This window comes from Mucor mucedo (genome assembly GCF_025094135.1).
Source record: "Mucor mucedo strain NRRL 3635 chromosome Unknown EV154scaffold_279, whole genome shotgun sequence".
Classification (NCBI taxonomy): Eukaryota; Fungi; Mucoromycota; class Mucoromycetes; order Mucorales; family Mucoraceae; genus Mucor; species Mucor mucedo.
Window position 1 is genome coordinate 947 of NW_026252563.1, and position 17,803 is coordinate 18,749.

Consider the following 17,803-nt stretch of genomic DNA (forward strand, 5'->3'; position numbering starts at 1 on the left):
GGAGGCATATAGGGGTTGATGTTGTCCCTTCTAGTTTGACCATTCCGATAGGCGGTGCTGTTGACTGACTGACTAGAACTATCCGGCCTAGCAGCAGGCTCATCGCTCGTCACATCGTTCTTCTTATCTTCTACTAATTCCAGAACAGAGTCAATCACCTCAATACACAGATTGTGTAAAATACAAGTAGCTGCTATAATACCCACAATATCACCGGTATCCTTGATGTATGTATACGTTTGCTGAGGAATCTCCAGCGAGAAATAAATATACCAAAAGCTCTTTCAATGGCCATTCGAGTTGACGAATGGATCTTGTTGAACTTTTTTTTGGCCAAAGCATCATCAGATCTTCCAAGGACTTCCGAAACAGGATAAGCCACAATTATATGGTGCGATAATGGGTATGTCGTGTCTAAAACATATTTAGTTTTTTTCGAAAATTTTATTCACGCTTATATATTTTACCTGCAAGGATATACCCATTCAAAGGAGAGTATTCTTGGGGGTTTTCCAAGGCAACTTTTGCTATCTCGCTGAGGTTGATAGCAGCAGCATCGTGTGAACGACCTATGTCAAAACGATCGACATCATTGCATACAATCGGACAAATAGATTATTACCTGAATCACCAACCGAAATGTAAGTAAACTTACTCTTATCATCACATACTGCCGTAAGTTTCATGGCAAAGTCTCCCTTACGATCCCTCCAATCCTCGGCATGTTCCGTTCTTGATTCAATTACAAAGTTCTTGCCGTCCAAAGCTGCAACAGCTGGTAGACCCCAAACAGTGCGGCCTATACCATACTCGAAGCCATGTTTGATTGCAGCGACACGCTGCTCGTCCTTGGGCCATTCGATAAGATGCTTGAATTTGTTAGCAACGGCTTTTACAAAACGTTCCGTAAAGTTTCTGTAACTACCGTGAGAGACTCCTATAGTCAAGTCGGCGTAGCGATAGCCAACGTGACAGTTAGCTTAGCGCCAAATTGCACCTGAAATCTGGACGTATGGAGGGATACAGTTTACAGCTCTAGATTGAAAAGCGGGATCTCTGCATAGTTCGTTTACAACCCTTTCGAAGGTAGTGCTGTTCATACGGTACATGGCGCGATAGCTGGTTCGTGGATTTTCGTCATCAGTCAAAAAAGGGTCAGAGATGCGGAAGTAATGGTAGTTGGCGAATGAATGGCGATTGTTGACCGGTTCAGTTGGGTATGCTATTTGAGCTTTGTTGTATACACAAATATCTCGTAGTGTATACAAGCACTATTCTGTGAGTTACTTTAGCGAAGAAACTCGAAATAGTTATTTTGTGTCACCTCACGTACACGCGGTTTACACGCAACATCTGCATTAACAAATGATAAAAACAACTTATAAATAATATCACAGCTTACAATGCACGCATGGTCCACACATGCTTACTGCAATATGTTCACATTATAAAACATTCTCTCAGCCTGCTCTATTAATTGACAAGTACCGAAAGGACTTTGTCAATTCCTATATAAACCATCCTCTAATTCAATAATAAAACGATATTCAATTTACCCAGTCTCACAATTACCTTTTTCTTTATCTTATAAACTGTCTATCTTGTTTGATAGAACAAGCTTGAATGAGAAAAGGCGTCATCTCAAAGAGAGAGGGCGAATCTAAAAACGTGGTCTGTAATAAAGAAACACCTGTTCGTTCAATGCTATTTGACTATCAATGAGCTGTTGGTATTCAGCAAGAACTAAGTTGCGATGGTTGCAAATAAGTTGGTAGTAGTAGTATAATTTATCGTTGTAAGACATTTTTAGTATTTGTTATGAAAAAAAAGAATTCCCACACAAAATTAGTGATGTGATTTTAGTACTTTTTCAAGTTAAAAAGATATTTTAATGTCAGAAAACATTTTTAAATTTTGACCCCTCCATAGTGGTGGGGTCAAATATTTTAATTAAAATCAAGATTTTAAAATTTTAAATAATTTGCCTCAGAACACCCTAAAACTATCTATTCTTTACAGTTTCTAAAAAAATCTCCGAACGGCCGGAGGCCGTTCGATAAATAATTTAGTCCAGGTATAATATGGGGGCTCTGATTTTTTTAAAAAAATAAAAACTCTATCTTCTCGATGAATTCAACAGGTATCCAAAATCCGGCTCTATTGCATTCTTTATTAGAGAGTTCTCCACAAACTAATAGAGCCGGATTTTTTTTTCACACAAAATTTTTTACAGATGGCATAACAAAATTGTCCATTTACCGTGGGGAGACGCAAAGATGTCCGGGAGGTCTTTTACAATGCAAAAATTCATAAAAAGTCATTGGATATATCCCGGTTAAATATTTTCCCGTGATAAATTAGATTTCTCTGTCCAAAAATATGAAAATCACCAGTCTAAGGGCTCTCACAACCAACAAAATTATTTTTTTAAAGACCCCGATTTAGGACTTATTTTTTTTTTTGTTTTTTTGTGAAAGGTTACAATTTTGACAAATAGATGAATAAAAAATTAAATGGATATATATAGGCGGTTAACAATAACATCGAATTTTCTCCAGTGCCAAAATTTTCGAAATATCCCCATAAAGGATTAAAATCCAACCACCCCAGAATCCTTCTATCAGATGAAATATCAGCCAAATTGGGCTACTGAACTCACCAATGTTTTTGTTTTTGTTTTTTTTATAAAGAGTTGTGTTTGTGATCTTCTTCGATTTTCTTTACCAATTCTTAATTATTCAATTTTATTTAAGAAAATGCCTTTCCAAAAGTACACTACCATTAACTTTGTCATATGGGATTCGGCAAGCACCAACGTTTTGATCGAGTTGTTTTCCGATTACGTTGTAAACGTGGGTGTTATTGGCTCACCTCAAGCAAAGCTGAACTTGAACAAGGCAACGGAAGATGCTTTTAATGCCAGTGACGCTATCAACGGTAAAAGGGACTTTGCAGCGATGAATAACAAGTGGATTCGCCTCTGTGATACATTCAAAACCAGACGAGACGATGCTAATTCTACTGGTAGTGCTGTCGTATTTGGGTACGATCCACTTAAAGAATAATTAAGCAAATCGTCTAAATAAATAAACCATGAAATTAAAACAACCTTTGATGTTGCATATCAGCATACGCTTGTATACTGCCATACAACTTCTCCTACTTCGATTACATACTTCTATATAAAAGATTGCATGATTGGCCTAAATACGATATACGAATGACAGTTGGATACAGAATGCTATACCACTGAGTTACGATATCACCGATCGAGAAGAGAAACTTCTCAGATCAATCAAGAATTATAAGAAAGAGAAACTTAATATTAATAGTTCTCTCAATGGATTAGCTACCCAGAGAGAGAATAGAACAGCTATTAATATAAATGGTTCATTTACTTATATATTGATATAATTATACTGCTGATAAAGAGTAGAAAGAAAAAGTGTATGAATTAATGGATACCTAGCTTCTACAACCAAATATACAAATATCGATAAGACATTTTATATTTCGGATCGAAATTTATTCATTACAAAGATAACGAATAAATGATCAACTATTATGTTCTATTGCCAATTACACTTGACAAAGAAGTATACATCTTTTACAGTAACCGTTGCATGATCTGATAAATAAGTGTCTCGTAATACTAAAGATTTATTAGCATACTCATGCTCCCAATCCACTGATATGGGACAACGTTATCTGGAAACAATTCTAACGAGTAGTATCCATTTAACCCAAGGCGGGAAACAAAGTATAGATCTATTCCAAAACCAGAAAGGTTGACTCATCATTAAAACTCAGGAGAGTTGTGCAATGTAAAAAGGATCAATTATTTCATAGCAGCAGAGTTCTTTTAGTCTATTTTTACCTCTAATAAAAATATACTTTTATCTCATTACTTTTCTATGTAATATTTTGTCAAATACCACAAGTGCACCTCTTCAACATTGGGAGTTTCACGATCTGATGGAACAGGCAACATCGAGAATGCAATAAAACTGTAGTGGAGACTTTGCTGTCAGTAAAGTGTAGAAATGTCTGATTCCAAAATCATATTCATATCATCATTAAGTACAAATACATTTTATTGCGATTCAGCAACTACTGTTACAACTTGAAATAGGTTCATTTTGTTTTCTCTAGAAATAAAAAGTATATCGAAACAATAGAGTCCTTGAAAAATAATAACCGATAGGTTAGCATTTTGAGTGAACTTTATATTTTAATCGTTCAAAAAGGGTCATTAAAAAGCAACGTCATTGATTTTGGAAAAAGCTTTCTTTTAGAAGTCTGAAGTAACGTTTCACAAAAAAAATGAAAAAAAAAATAATAAAGTCCTTAATCGGGATCTTTAAAAAAATAATTTTGTTGCTTGTGAGGGCCCTAAAAATCCGACTTTTAAGTTCTAAAAATGTCCGTTTTAACGAAAATTGTTCGTTGTAAAACAGATGCACTGTAACTTAAAAAATAAAATAAACTATTGAAAGGGGGCAAAAGAAAAAATAAAAAAATAAAAAATGAAATCCGGTCCGGACATTTTAGCAATTGGAGAAAACATCAATTTTAATCATCCATAACAAGCCATTTAAAAGCATCGTCACGAATTTCTGAGAAAATACATCTTTTTGGAATCTGAGGTAACTTTTCACCAAAAAAAAAAAAAAATGGACAACGAAAAAAAAGTCCTATATTTCGACCATTAAAATTTTTTTTTGTGTGCTTGTGAGGGGCCAAGGTGTGGACATTTTTCCCAACATTCTTCCAGTCGGCAATCTTTTCTTTATCGAAACCACCCACTATTGTAAAAGTTAGTTCTATTTTATTTTTATTTTCATTTTTATTTTATCTAATATTGCCTCATTCAACTTCGAGTGACAGTAGAGCATCTTGGCCATTTCAAAGAGGAGGAACAATTGGTGGTAGCAGGCGTATTGGATTACGTTACCCCAATTGCCCATCAACATGCCATTCTGCTTGTATACATCCAGCTTCTCCAAGAAGCTGACCATGTCTTCTTTCTTTGAGTCCCTTTCAAGCTGGAAGGTGGGAGCAGGCATTCTAACAAGATGAGACTCATTTGAAAGAAGATTTATCTTCTTCCGTAAGTCCTCCAACTTTTCTTTCTTCTTCTGCTTCTTCAACTCTTTCTCCCTCTTCTCCTTTTCCTCCTCCTTGATTATTTCCCTCTCCAACTCCGGGATGGACTCTTCCTCATCTGCGTTCCGAAGACGTTCTTCCTCCTCCCCCTCCAACCCCTCCTCCAACTCCGAGTGGGACTCCTCCTCATCCCAGTTCTAAAGAGGTTCCTCTTCCGAGTCCTCCTCAGAGCTGGCCTCGTCCCTGCGAGCCCTCTTGGCAGGAACGACTCTTTCAGATCTCTCATCTATATAAACGATTGTTAATGTATGTGAAGAGAATGGCTTCTAAATTAATACGCACCGACTCAACCATCGTCCCAAAGTTTAGCCATTCTGAGGGCATTTTTCACAATTTGAAGATTGTCGTTGGGATCTACAATATATAGTTAGTAAATTTTTAATGACAAGTAATGTAATACTGACAAGTTTTCTGGATATCCTTCAAGATATCGGCCAAATAGATAGTAGTTTTTTCCATTTATTTTTAAAAAATTTGAAAAAGGCGAAACTACCTCCGGCCGGTTTGTAGCTGTCATATACCAGAAAAACGTCTATAGTGACTGGAAACCAAATAATTGTATCCTCAGTTTTGTACCATAAACAAAAGCAGAGAGAGTTGGTCACCGTGTTTTTTTCCCACTTGTGGACTTGAATTTAGATATGAATGTTTCCATAATGACTGTAGGATGGAGTGAGAGGAATTGGATGACTTCCAAAATACAAAATAGAATTAAATAGAATAGAATTAACTTCGGAAATTTGATTTCCGAGTTAATTTTACTTCTGTTCCAAAACACTGAAAATAGAATTAACTTTTTTGACCCGTACCATATATGCAAAACTCTACCTAAACAGCTATATTATCAGATGACAATGATGTTTGAATACATCCAGACACCGGTAACCAAGATAGTTTAACTATTATCAATGATGCTCCTTCCGTTCGCACTAAAACCCATCAGTTTTATATGCACAGTAGCAACTCACTGTTACTTCTCCTGAAAGGGCAAAAAAGACGGTTCTCAGAAGCGTAAAAGAGCCAAATAAATAAACTGTTTTGATAAATATTATTCATAGATCTTATATTTATTATCTGAATGTTATTAGCGTTTATCAGAAATGAATTATTTAATAGAAAGATGATTTTTTTGTTAATTTTTTTTAATTCGGGGGGGTAGGGGGGTCGAATTAACTTCAAAAATTTAAGCGGTGAAATTTAAGGTTAATTCCACGTTACACAACCCAAAAAATTAAGTCTATTCTATTTAATTCTATTTTGCATTTTGGAAGTCATCCATTATTCGTCAAAACCTAATTAAACCTTTACAATTAATGATAGATCCCGGATACTGGCTGTAATCGGATCATAAAATAAATGCAACCGCGTCCAGACAATTAATATACAACTCTAGTAGTCGCGCTTAGCTTAAAATCCATAAAATGTTTTAAACCAAACAGTGTTTGTGCGCCCTGAAAAATAATGAGTGAATGTCGTACACAATTTGGCGCCGCCATCATGATAAAACTATTGTTCATTTCCTTATTAAAGTAAAGTAAGAGGGAAAATGGTGGTCTCTTCTTAGTTAAATATTAGCTTTTTTTTTTTTTGTTCATTTCGTCAAGATATTATCTGGAGGTCAAGAACTCTTATTTAATCGAAAACTACATTTTAAAAGCTCCTGCTAAAGAAGCTCTTAAACTTAAAAAAATAAAATTTATAGTAATATAATAAGCTACCCATGAGATCCTTAGAGAATGATAACGCGTATATTTAACAATGCAGCTTTTTGTCAGATTAAAAGAGTTTGGGGTTGTAAAAAGAAGAATACAAACAAACCAAATACATACCGACTAATATATTGCCCGAATGATGTAAGAGATGCTTGAATAAAGGTAGTTTTAGAAGAGGATGCGAGTAGGATAATAGAGATAAAAGAGATTTTTTAAATAGAATAGAGGTTTAGTAAAGAAAGGTCTTTAGAGTTGCGAGTTAAGTGAGCACCACAGCTAGTTTAATCAGAAGTTGAACTGAAAATAAATGAGAATAAATATAGCCTTATATGCTTATAAAATAAAAGATACAATGATAATATATAACCAAGGGATCAATCAGAATGAAAATAGAGCTGAATAATATATAAAACTAATAGGTCAAAGTATTGAAATATGAGTAAGATAATAGATGAGGATTTTTATTAAAAGAGAGGTCTTATGGATGCCTATTTATAGTGATGGATATATAATCCAGTCACTGAAATGAAAGAAATTAAATAAATTTATGAAGAAGAATGGGATAACTGCGCCTAGTAAGAGGTCACAGATCTATGGATAAGAAAAAGATGGAAAGAGGTAGTTTTGACAGGTGCAAGCCCGAAAAGACGTTATGCACTTTGGTAGGTGATTAAAAGAGAAGATAAATTGAAAGTACGCTCGATTTGTCGCGTAACAGTAGTATGTATACACAGAGCTTTATTTTATTAAAAAGTATGTCAATAATAGTGAAAAGGTATTATGTTATTAAGCGCCAAAATGAGCGTATTTCCGATTTTCTTTTTTTTAAAACACCTCAGTTCTGCCCCGACGGATTTACAGATTTTTTTTCACACATTCGGTAGAATAATCAAGAACCGATGAAATGCATTTGTCATTTTGCCCCTGAATACACTTTTAAGAACGACATTCATTTTTGAAGATCTGATCCAATGAAGTTGTTCCTGATTTCGTAACTTCATAATGAGTTATATACTAACATGAATTACGTTGTAGTTATGACAAAGGAAAAGGTTAATTGAACATGACACATTACAGGGCAATAACATAGTTGAGTTACGGAGGAAGTTGCTTCTTCTGTTAAAGGCGAAAGTGACAGCAAAGATGAGGAAGGTATTGTGCTTCGACAAGAGCATACTCCGGCTTTGTTAGAAGCAAAAAGAACAACGAATCGTTATGAGAAAAATTTTGAAATTGTTTTACCATGAATACAAAAAATTAAAGCATGATATTTCGTGTTTTTAAAACTCAATATGTGTGAAAAAGTGAAGAAAACGAAAAAAAAAAAACTCGACTCCTCCACTATTTTTTCATGAAAAATTTCGTGTTTTTGATTAAAAGACAGAATGTGTAAAAAAAATGTGTAAATCCGTCAGGGCAGAACTAAAATCCCTTAATGCCTTTTTTAGGCTTGCACTTGTCAAAACTACCTCTTTTACCTGATTCCCATCTTTAATCTTTTGCATGGATATGTGGCCTTTCAATGGTACAGTCACCCAATTTCCATTAATGAATTTCTTTAATTTCAGTGACGGACCATATACCCATTACTTTAAACAGACCAACAAAACTTTTGTTTACAAACTTCCCACCTTTGTTATTTTTTTTTCAATCTTTTTGATAAGATGCAAAAATCGCAGGATGTATATATGTTAGAAGACATGTTTTTCTTTCATTCGAATACTTAGTTTGCTATAGTTACTCGAGATACCGACCATCATAAACTCGATATAAAAGATTTTTATTCCCATTTCATCTTACTTTTTTTCTCTTTCTAATTTTCGTCGATATGACGTATCTCCACTACGATAGTCAACATCTTCGAAGTAAGTCCAAAAGCCCTTTGGTAAATTCATTCACTACAGTGCTGGCTGTAATTTTGTCGTATGAGCATCCATTAATTAAAAGTATAAGCATGATATAAAAACTAATAAAATACGTTTTGGTGTACATCATTACCAACTGTTAACGCAGAAAACGTATATATAACGCCAATAAGAAAATAAACTATGATAGCTATTATTATTATATACATTTGTGATAGGAAACACTCAATTGTTAATAGTCGATTTAGTTTGATTAATTTATTAAAGAGTATTTCTGAAGTGATCTGAGATGAAATAGTCGATTGACGCAAGTATAAATACGAGACAGAAAAAAGATGAACTTTATTAAAAATAGGATAAAACCTGATATGTAAACCAGGCTCGGAACTTCAAATGAAAAAATCCCAAGTTTATGTATATTATATTTCAACTACAACATGTATCTCCCATCATTAGGATTGAATTATCTTCTGGATACCGGAATATTTGAGTGGATGACCCTGTTTTGGGGATATTTATCAAATTGCATAATATAGTTCGCTTGTTCTTGTTATCTCATTAAAGAACAATCAGCGAATGTCAAGAGCGGAAAGGCAGAGAGGACGAACCGAAAACAACTTGACTACACAAACAGATTAATAAAAGATACTTATATTATAAGAAAGAGAGAGTAAGTGAGAGAGAGTGTATAAGAAGAATAGAGGTGATACCGTAATTAGATTATATATCTGATGAAGGGTGAAGAACGAAAAGGTAAAGCCCTGTCATATTCATAGTAAAAGGATTGGATATTGGTTTCGCTTGAAAAAAAGCAATGACGAAGTTTAGTAAGTCATTACTTATTTACTTCGGATATTTGATGATTGATGGCTAGCCTAGAGATGTAAAAGTTGCGGGCAAAGAATTACCTAAATTAATGCATCTACGTGAAACGATCATGACAGCGAGCATAATTGAAAAACCTCCTTCTTAGTACCTTTTGCCGGTACCATAAATCTTTGTCATCAGGATATGTATATCGCTTTATGCTTTACATTTTAGTTCTTTCTAGCTGTCACATTGTATTTCGGTCCAGAAAAGTTTATAAAAAAACTGGTTTTGACTATTATACTTTGCACGAATGGGTCATTGAAATGACTTTAGAAGTATCTAACTTATTGAAATTATTTTTTGGTTTTTATTTGGCACTATTACTGGGTTTCCAACTTTATTACCAGTTGTCCCATTACTTAAGCATTTCCGTTTTATTCAATTAATTTAAGTAAGTCCATCGCTGAAGGCTAAAAAATCATTTTAAGTTATGCACATTCAACAAAATCGACTAGTTTCAAAATTTTAAATTTATTATAAAAACCAAAAGCATAAAGAAACTAACAATCCTGACTTGGAAATATATTAGTCATAGAGAGACGAACTTCATAGGGAAAAATATTTAAATATAAGGCATAATAAAAGGGCATAAAAAATGATTAACGGCATAAAATTAAAAAACGCATAGAAGAATGTAAAATATAAAAATTGTGATAAATAAAAAAGTAGCTTAGACCTGTATAATTTGGTCATTTACCAATTGCGACGACGCTTAATCGGGGAATAACGCTTAGGTTCTCCAACGGAGACATTCGATTCCTCATTTACCACTCTGACATTGGCACTGATGGGAGGAAGGGGGTTGGATTCAAGTAATTCACAGACCGATTGGTTATCGACGGAAACCCGCAACATGTTGGGTAATTCCACGACATGTTTCGGAAAGACGCAACATGGTGAATAAAACACGCAACCATCGGCATATAATTTTTTATTTGTATTTATTTTTATTTTTCCTTCCTTTCCTCTTTTTAAATTTTTTTCTTTTACAAGCACTGTCATTAGATCAATTGTTGAAAAGAATTTAATTACACTAAAACTTGTCTACGCATTACAGAAAAAGATACGACCAACTTACAAATCAGCTAAAGAACCAGCAGGATAATGATTAACCTTATGAGTATAGTTAATTTAAGGCAAACAAGCTTTATAAGAAGAATATAATTCTTCTTTGACCAATAAGGAGCAAATCCGTAAAAAAATGGATGATGTGCTTCTACAAAAAAGTGTTACAATCAGCTACTGTAGAAAATGTTTTGGCGTGATTCGCACTTTAAATAATTTGCTATAGATTAATAAATTTGTTCATTTAGTTTTCTCCCTTTCTTTCTCTTATAACTTTTTTTAAGGCAGCCCGGAATTCTGCTTCGTGTTGTAACTGCTGTTATTTAAGTAATAGATACCGTAGATTATACAAACTAGGTAAATATGACATATGAAATACAAATTATTGTTATGTCATTACACTTTAAAGTACCAAGAATTTGTGTGTATATATTGTCATATGCTGAAGGTAATTATCATTTGAATTTCCAATACGGTTTTTCTAAAGAGTTGTATAGATTTCGAGCCGTCTTTGGACTTGAAAAGCAGGTTTAGGCTGTGAAAATTTTTCAATTAGGCTATATTTTTTTCTGTAGGCTGTAAATTTTTCTTTTAGGCTGCAATTTTTTCTTTTAGGCTGCATTTTTTTTTAGGCCGATAAAATGATTTGGTCTATATACTACTACATCTCGCGGGACTCTCAAATGTTACCTGTATCTATACACGGCTGTTTGGCTAGTATGGTGTTAATTGGGCCCGTTAATAGTAAGTGCAAGAAGTATTATGGAGGTGAGTGCAAGAAGTATTATGGAGGTGAGTGCAAGAAGTATTACGGAGGTAAGTGTACCTTATCAATTTGGAGATGATATGTACAAAAATTATAATAAATAAAGTAAAATACAAAATAAAAATTGAATAAAATAAAACGTTTTCATTTAAACCCTGCCTTTTTATTATATAATGTATTTCTTGATTGCACAACAGTATAAAGGTTCATCAGCATCAATAATAATATAGTTAAAGTGATGTAATAACGTACGTACTACGTTTTGAGTGAAAGGACGCTATATTATGGTAAAAAGACGCATCAAGTGGAATTTAGTAGCTACTAGAAGTGGTATAAATACGCAACATGCGGAAGAAACCCGCAACACTAGGTGGCAAAAACACGCAACATGTAGCAAAAACCCGCAACATTAGGTGGTATAATTTTGGAGTTTTACCACATCCGGTGGTAAATGAACCACAATTCCGAAACATTCGGTGGTATAAAATGGACGTTTTTACCACCAAATGTTGCGGGTTTTTACCACCCAGTCCGCCACTGTGATTAAGGACATTAAATTGTTTTTTTTTTTTTTTTTTTTTTTTTTTGTGAAAGGTTACTTCAGACTTCCAAAAGAAATCTTTTTCTGAAATCCATGACGTTGCTTTATAAATGACCCAATTTGAATGATTAATAATAAAGTTTTTGCAGATTACTAAGATATCTGTTCCTTTATTTTTTAAAGACAAAATTTCAGTTTAACCGATTTTTTTATTATTTTAAAAAGATAAAAATTACAGTTTAAGAATGATGACCCCACAACAAATTGCGTTTATCGTGTCTCAGTTGCAGCTCCTTATAGTTCGAATCAACGAAGAATCTGAATCTCTCGAAGAAGATAGAATGGAAATTCTTAATTCTACTGGACAACGCCTCGTAGAAAATATGACGACTCTTCATTCCAGTAGAGAACTTTACCAAGCAGAACGTCTCCAATATGATTTTATTGCGAGCAACTACGGCGATCAATATGGAGTTTCTATTAACAATCTCCCTATTTTCATGATGGGCGAACATGTAGAAAGAACAAGAACAGTAATTAGTACTGATGATAGACGTGAGTCGCGTCGATACCACTTTTGGAGATTGGAACACCCATTCCTCAATGACAATGACGAAAACCAGGTCAGTAGTTATCGCGCCAACTACCGTATGGGTAAGCGTGCTTTTGAGCATTTGGTGAACGAGCTTTCGGCACACGAAGAATTCAATGTTGTTGCTCCCAATACTATTCCGATTTATATCCAAGTCGCAACGGCTTTATTTCGGTTGGCTAATTGCCATATCGGATATCGTCAAGCGTATATGCTTTTGGGTGTTTCATCAGGTAGTTATAACAACTTCACCACAAGAACACTCAAACCAATTAAGGATCAACTTGGTCATTTATTGACATGGCCATCAGACCCTATCAGAGCCAATGCAATCGCTGTCGGTTTTGGGAGTAGCACTGGGGATAGATTGAATGGTGTGATTGGTGCTGTGGATGGTAAGAACTTTATTATTGACCAACCTTCCCTCCAACCGTGGGTGCTATGTTCAGGGATAGAAAGAACAACTATTCCGTGAAGCTTACTGCCGTATGTGATTCTGCATTACGATTCACGTATATTAAAGTGGGTGACTCAGGTATTGTAGTAAAATGATCTACGATGAAACAATATAAAAGCTAACACAACAAAATTTACTTCAGGAAGAAGGCATGATGCTGCTGCTTTCCGATCAAGTGATATAGCGAGTGAAATTCTTCGCCCCCAGACATTCACTTTCCTGACAACACGTTCATGATCGGTGACTCTGCCTATCCTTTGGGACCCAACTTGATCACACCATTTACTGAGAGTCAATGTGTGTTAGACAGTCGGAAGCGTACATTCAATCGTGTACATTTATCTACAAGAATGGCGATCGAAAGAGCCTTTGGTGTGTTGGTGGCTCGTTGGAGATTTACGGGCAAGTAAATTTACATGTTGGACCAGTTGAAGATCAGCGAGGTGATTACCGGATGTTGTATTTTACACAATATGTGTATCGACCTTGGTGATACCGGGTTTACCGACACTGTTCACCTTCAAGATCATAGTGCAGCTGTGCCTGAAGATGAAGACGCACCTGATGTAGGCGGTAGTAGCAGAAGGATTACCATTTTTGAGGAATTGATGAGACGTAGAAGTACACGTGGGGCGGCTAGAGGGGGGAGAAGAGCAACTAGAAGTAGAAGTAGAAGAGGAACTAGACTTAGAAATAGAAATAGATAAGTATAGAAAACTTTTTGTTTTATTCAATTTTATTTAAATGATATTATCTGTAGAAGGATTGGGAGAAGGGGGATTGTTGTTGCCGGTGGTAGTGGTAGGGGTGGGAGCACGAGTGGAATTGTTGTTTTGAACGATTGAAGCAGCAAACAAATCTACCATTCGGGACATGGACAAAGTAGCCTCTCTTAACAACTCAGTATTTTGTCGTCTGTAATCGTTGTTATGATCCAGTTGATTTCGTCGGTATGCATCTTCTTCAGCCATACAAACAATATCTGCCTCTCGTTCAGCAGCCAAACGTGCACGATCGGTATTCCTTTCTTCGATCATACGAGCACGATCAGCTGCTCTCTCAGCCCGGCTTTGAGCTTCCATTTGCTCCATATGGTTTGCCATAAACCACATTGACACACTTACATTACGTGGACGTCTTGCATTTACCTGAGGAACGACATCCTCATCCTCATCCTCACCCTCTTTATTATCATTATCGACTTCTGAATGACCACGTCTTCTGGTGGCATAATCACCAGGTTTGTCCACAGTTTCTCTGGAATGGGAGCTGTATGTAACAGGCGGGTTTGTAGTTGGCATTTGTATTGTTGCCTGATCCATCAAATCATGAAACTCCTAGTGTTGAAGAGGTGCACTACCAGTAGAATTAGCATCGTCTCGTCTGCTTCGATACTTAGCATTAAGAGCATGCCATTTAGTGGTCATGGCACAGATGTCTCTTCGGCCATTGACGGCTGCGTTGTCATTGAAGGCTTTTACTGTCCTATAGATTAAAGCTGCCTTTGCCTCATTTGAGCTAGTCACACCCGCTTCAACAAGATACGCAGAAAAAATTTCAATCAATACATGTGTGCTTGGTGAATCCCAGTTAAGGTTGGTGTTAGGCTCTGGTACCGAATCGGCAGCAGAAACTGGTTCAGCAGCAGGAGGAGGAGCTTGCTCGGTAGCAGGAACAGGACCAGCAGAAGGAACAGGACCAGCAGAAGGAACAGGACCAGCAGAAGGAACAGGACCAGCAGAAGGAAGATGTTCGGAAGATGGTGCAGGTACAGAAGAAGGGGTAGGTACAGGTTGAGAGGATGGAACAGTTACGTCAGTGGGAATCTGTGCAGCAGACGGAGGGTTTACTCTGGGTCGGCCTCTTACCACAGGACGGTTTGGGCGTTGGCCATTGATGAAGTCAGCACTTGAATAATTTTGGAAACTCATATCTGTAAAATAAAATGGAGATGGTAAAAAAAAAGTCAATCAATAAAAATAAAAGGCTCTTATTGAAAAATAAAACAACATTCGTGATTTCAGTAATCGGATTTGGACATTAAAATATCTGATAGAAGGTTTTTGGGGCCTGCAGATTTTAATTCTTCGTTTGGACAATTCGGATTTTTTAGCACTGAAAGTATTCAATGTTAGGTGCTCTCAAGATCGGAAACCGAAAATAAATAGCCTATTTTTTATACAAAAATAGTGAAAAAAGTCTCTGAAATGTAGAGCTAAATTTGGGCAAAATAATACATATACATATAAGGAATCAAATAAAAACATGATCAAAGTGATCTTGTTTTCAAAATAGTTTACTTGAAAAGGAAATGATAAAATAACGAACTTCTTTAAATCCAGTGTTTTTTTATTTTTATTTTTCTTTCCCTTTAATTTGTCAAATACATTTTATCACTTACCTTACTATGAACAATACCGAAGCTAATAACAATGCCCCCAACAATGTACGTGGTCGTGGACGCGGTCGTGGAAATGGACGTGGAGGCAGACGTGGACGTGGCAGACGCGCTGGCACTTTTGTGTTTGTTGTCGATCCTACCGTTCAGCAAAACACCATTCCTGTTGACAACGGCAACACCGAAGCTGACAGTAACGCCAACGTTGATGATGACGATGAGCCTGAACAATTATCTTCACGGTCCTACAATGTATGGCCTGATGTAGCTATTTGTATCCTCCTCGAAATTATGGCTGGTACCTACAGCTACTTGCTGAGAAGAAGCGATACTGCCTTAAAGCAGCTTATCTGGGTACATTCGGCTGCTTTGCTGAAGGAAAAGTTAGCTGAGAATGCTACCACTGATGTCATCACGGCTTTTTTGACCAACTTTAGTGAGACAAGCATGCAAAGAAAGTGGGCAGACATGAAGCAGCGTTTTACCAGAGTAAGAAATGCAGCAAGAGAAACCGGAGTTGGTGGAACTGTTCCAAACATGCCGTACTACGAGGAAATTGCTAAGATTACTCAGGATGATCCCAGCATCCAACCTGAAGTGATTTACGAAAGCATCAACATGCAAGAGAGTGGTATTCGATCTTACAGACGATTTAACGACGCCAATTTGATGAATGCTATTGGATCCGATGGCCCTGAAACAACATACTTGGGACCTACAGAAGTTGATCAACTTGTCATTCAGAAAGCATTTGCTGATCGATATCCTGCTAGAGATTCTACCAACAACGAAGGACCTGCAGTGCCATCATTTTTTGAATCAGCATCCGCACCTCCCCCACCAACAACAGCACCAGCACCAACACCAGCAACAGCACCAACACCAACACCCACACCAACACCAACAGCCGTACCAACCTCAACACCAACAACCGAACCACCAACACCAACAGCCGTACCAACCTCAACACCAACAACCGAACCACCAACACCAACACCAACACCTACATCAGCATCCGCAGCACCACCAACATTGACAGGCGCAACACTTCCACCACCACCTTCATCCACACCTCCACCTCCATATACATCCGCACCACCTCCACCTCCACCTCCATATACATCCGCACAACCTCCACCTCCACCTTCATCTGCACCACCTCCACCTCCACCTTCATCTGCACCACCTCCACCTCCACCTTCTTCTGCACCACCTCCACCAAGATCTACCCGTACATCGAGAAATAGTCGAACTTCTGGTGAGCAGTCTTCATCAACTGATCCTATTGAAGCTGCTCGTCAGTTGTCAGACGAGCATATGGCACGTGCCCGCCAACTTGGTGTAGAGATGATGGATCGCATGGCAGCATCACAAAGGGAAGATCGAGAACAAAGACTTCTCGATGTTGATAACATGTTGCAACGTATCAGTCGTAATCGACAAATTGCACTAGAAGATATGCAAGCAAGACGGCGACAAGAGACCAGAGAGAGATACCGTATGTTCGAAGAAGTAAGAAGTAGACGAGAGGCTGACATGGAAGAGCATAGACGTAGACGTATGTCTGATATGGAGACTATCCTGAATAGATTCGCAGCCATTCGAAGAGGTGATAGTGATACCAATCTTAATGGTTCATCTTCTACTGACAACAATAATTAATTAAATAAAATAAAATTTTTAATTCATTAAAACCTTTTGAAAACTATGAAAGTCTATCTGTTCCCCTCATGATATTGTTTCTTCTTAAGATAGACATTGCATTAAGACGGCGCATCCCGGCTGCGTCGATGGTAGCGCTGGTACCATCAAAAGGAAGAGGGGGTTCAAAATTCACCTCGTTTTCATACTGGTTTCGGCGATCTGCCTCCACAAAACCCTCGAAATCTAATCCTCCATCCAACACTGCCTCTTCAATGTCATTTTGATTTATACAAATGTTGTGTAAATCACAGCAAGATATGATAGTTTTGGCCATTCTATCAACACTAAGCATATACAAATGCTTCCAAAGGAATCTCCACCGGGATGTGAGTCCACCAAATGCATGTTCTATTTTTATGCGAGAACTAGAAAAGATTTCATTGAAAATCTTTTCTTCTGCAGTGCTTTCACGTCGGCCATGAAATGGAACAATGAGGTTTGGCAGCAAAGGGTAAGCCGAATCTAGGTTACATCATTAATAATTTGTACACTATGGTATGATTAATGAGTTTACCTCCCAAAATATAAGTGTTTGCGGGACACCATCTGGCCGCATCAAACAAAAGTTTATGATAGATCACACTGCTAGTAAACACTCGGGCATCATGGTTTCTGCCTTAATATAATAACAAACGGTAAGCTGCTATATCATTTTTTATCCTTCCAT

The 17,803-nt window shown here is 36.6% G+C and overlaps 2 protein-coding genes across 2 annotated transcripts; both read left to right on the top strand.

Annotated features, from left to right (window-relative positions):
- Positions 1 to 2,756: 2,756 nt before the first annotated feature.
- On the top strand, positions 2,757 to 3,065 carry EV154DRAFT_572199 (uncharacterized protein; the record flags this gene model as incomplete). Its single annotated transcript, XM_051606318.1, has 1 exon — positions 2,757 to 3,065. One exon carries the CDS (start codon positions 2,757 to 2,759, stop codon positions 3,063 to 3,065), a length of 309 nt encoding a protein of 102 aa, XP_051450203.1.
- Positions 3,066 to 15,441: 12,376 nt separating this feature from the next.
- Positions 15,442 to 17,094, top strand: EV154DRAFT_572204 (uncharacterized protein; the record flags this gene model as incomplete). The annotated part of the gene is made up of 1 exon (XM_051606319.1): positions 15,442 to 17,094. One exon carries the CDS (start codon positions 15,442 to 15,444, stop codon positions 17,092 to 17,094), a length of 1,653 nt encoding a protein of 550 aa, XP_051450204.1.
- Between the last annotated feature and the right edge of the window lie 709 nt (positions 17,095 to 17,803).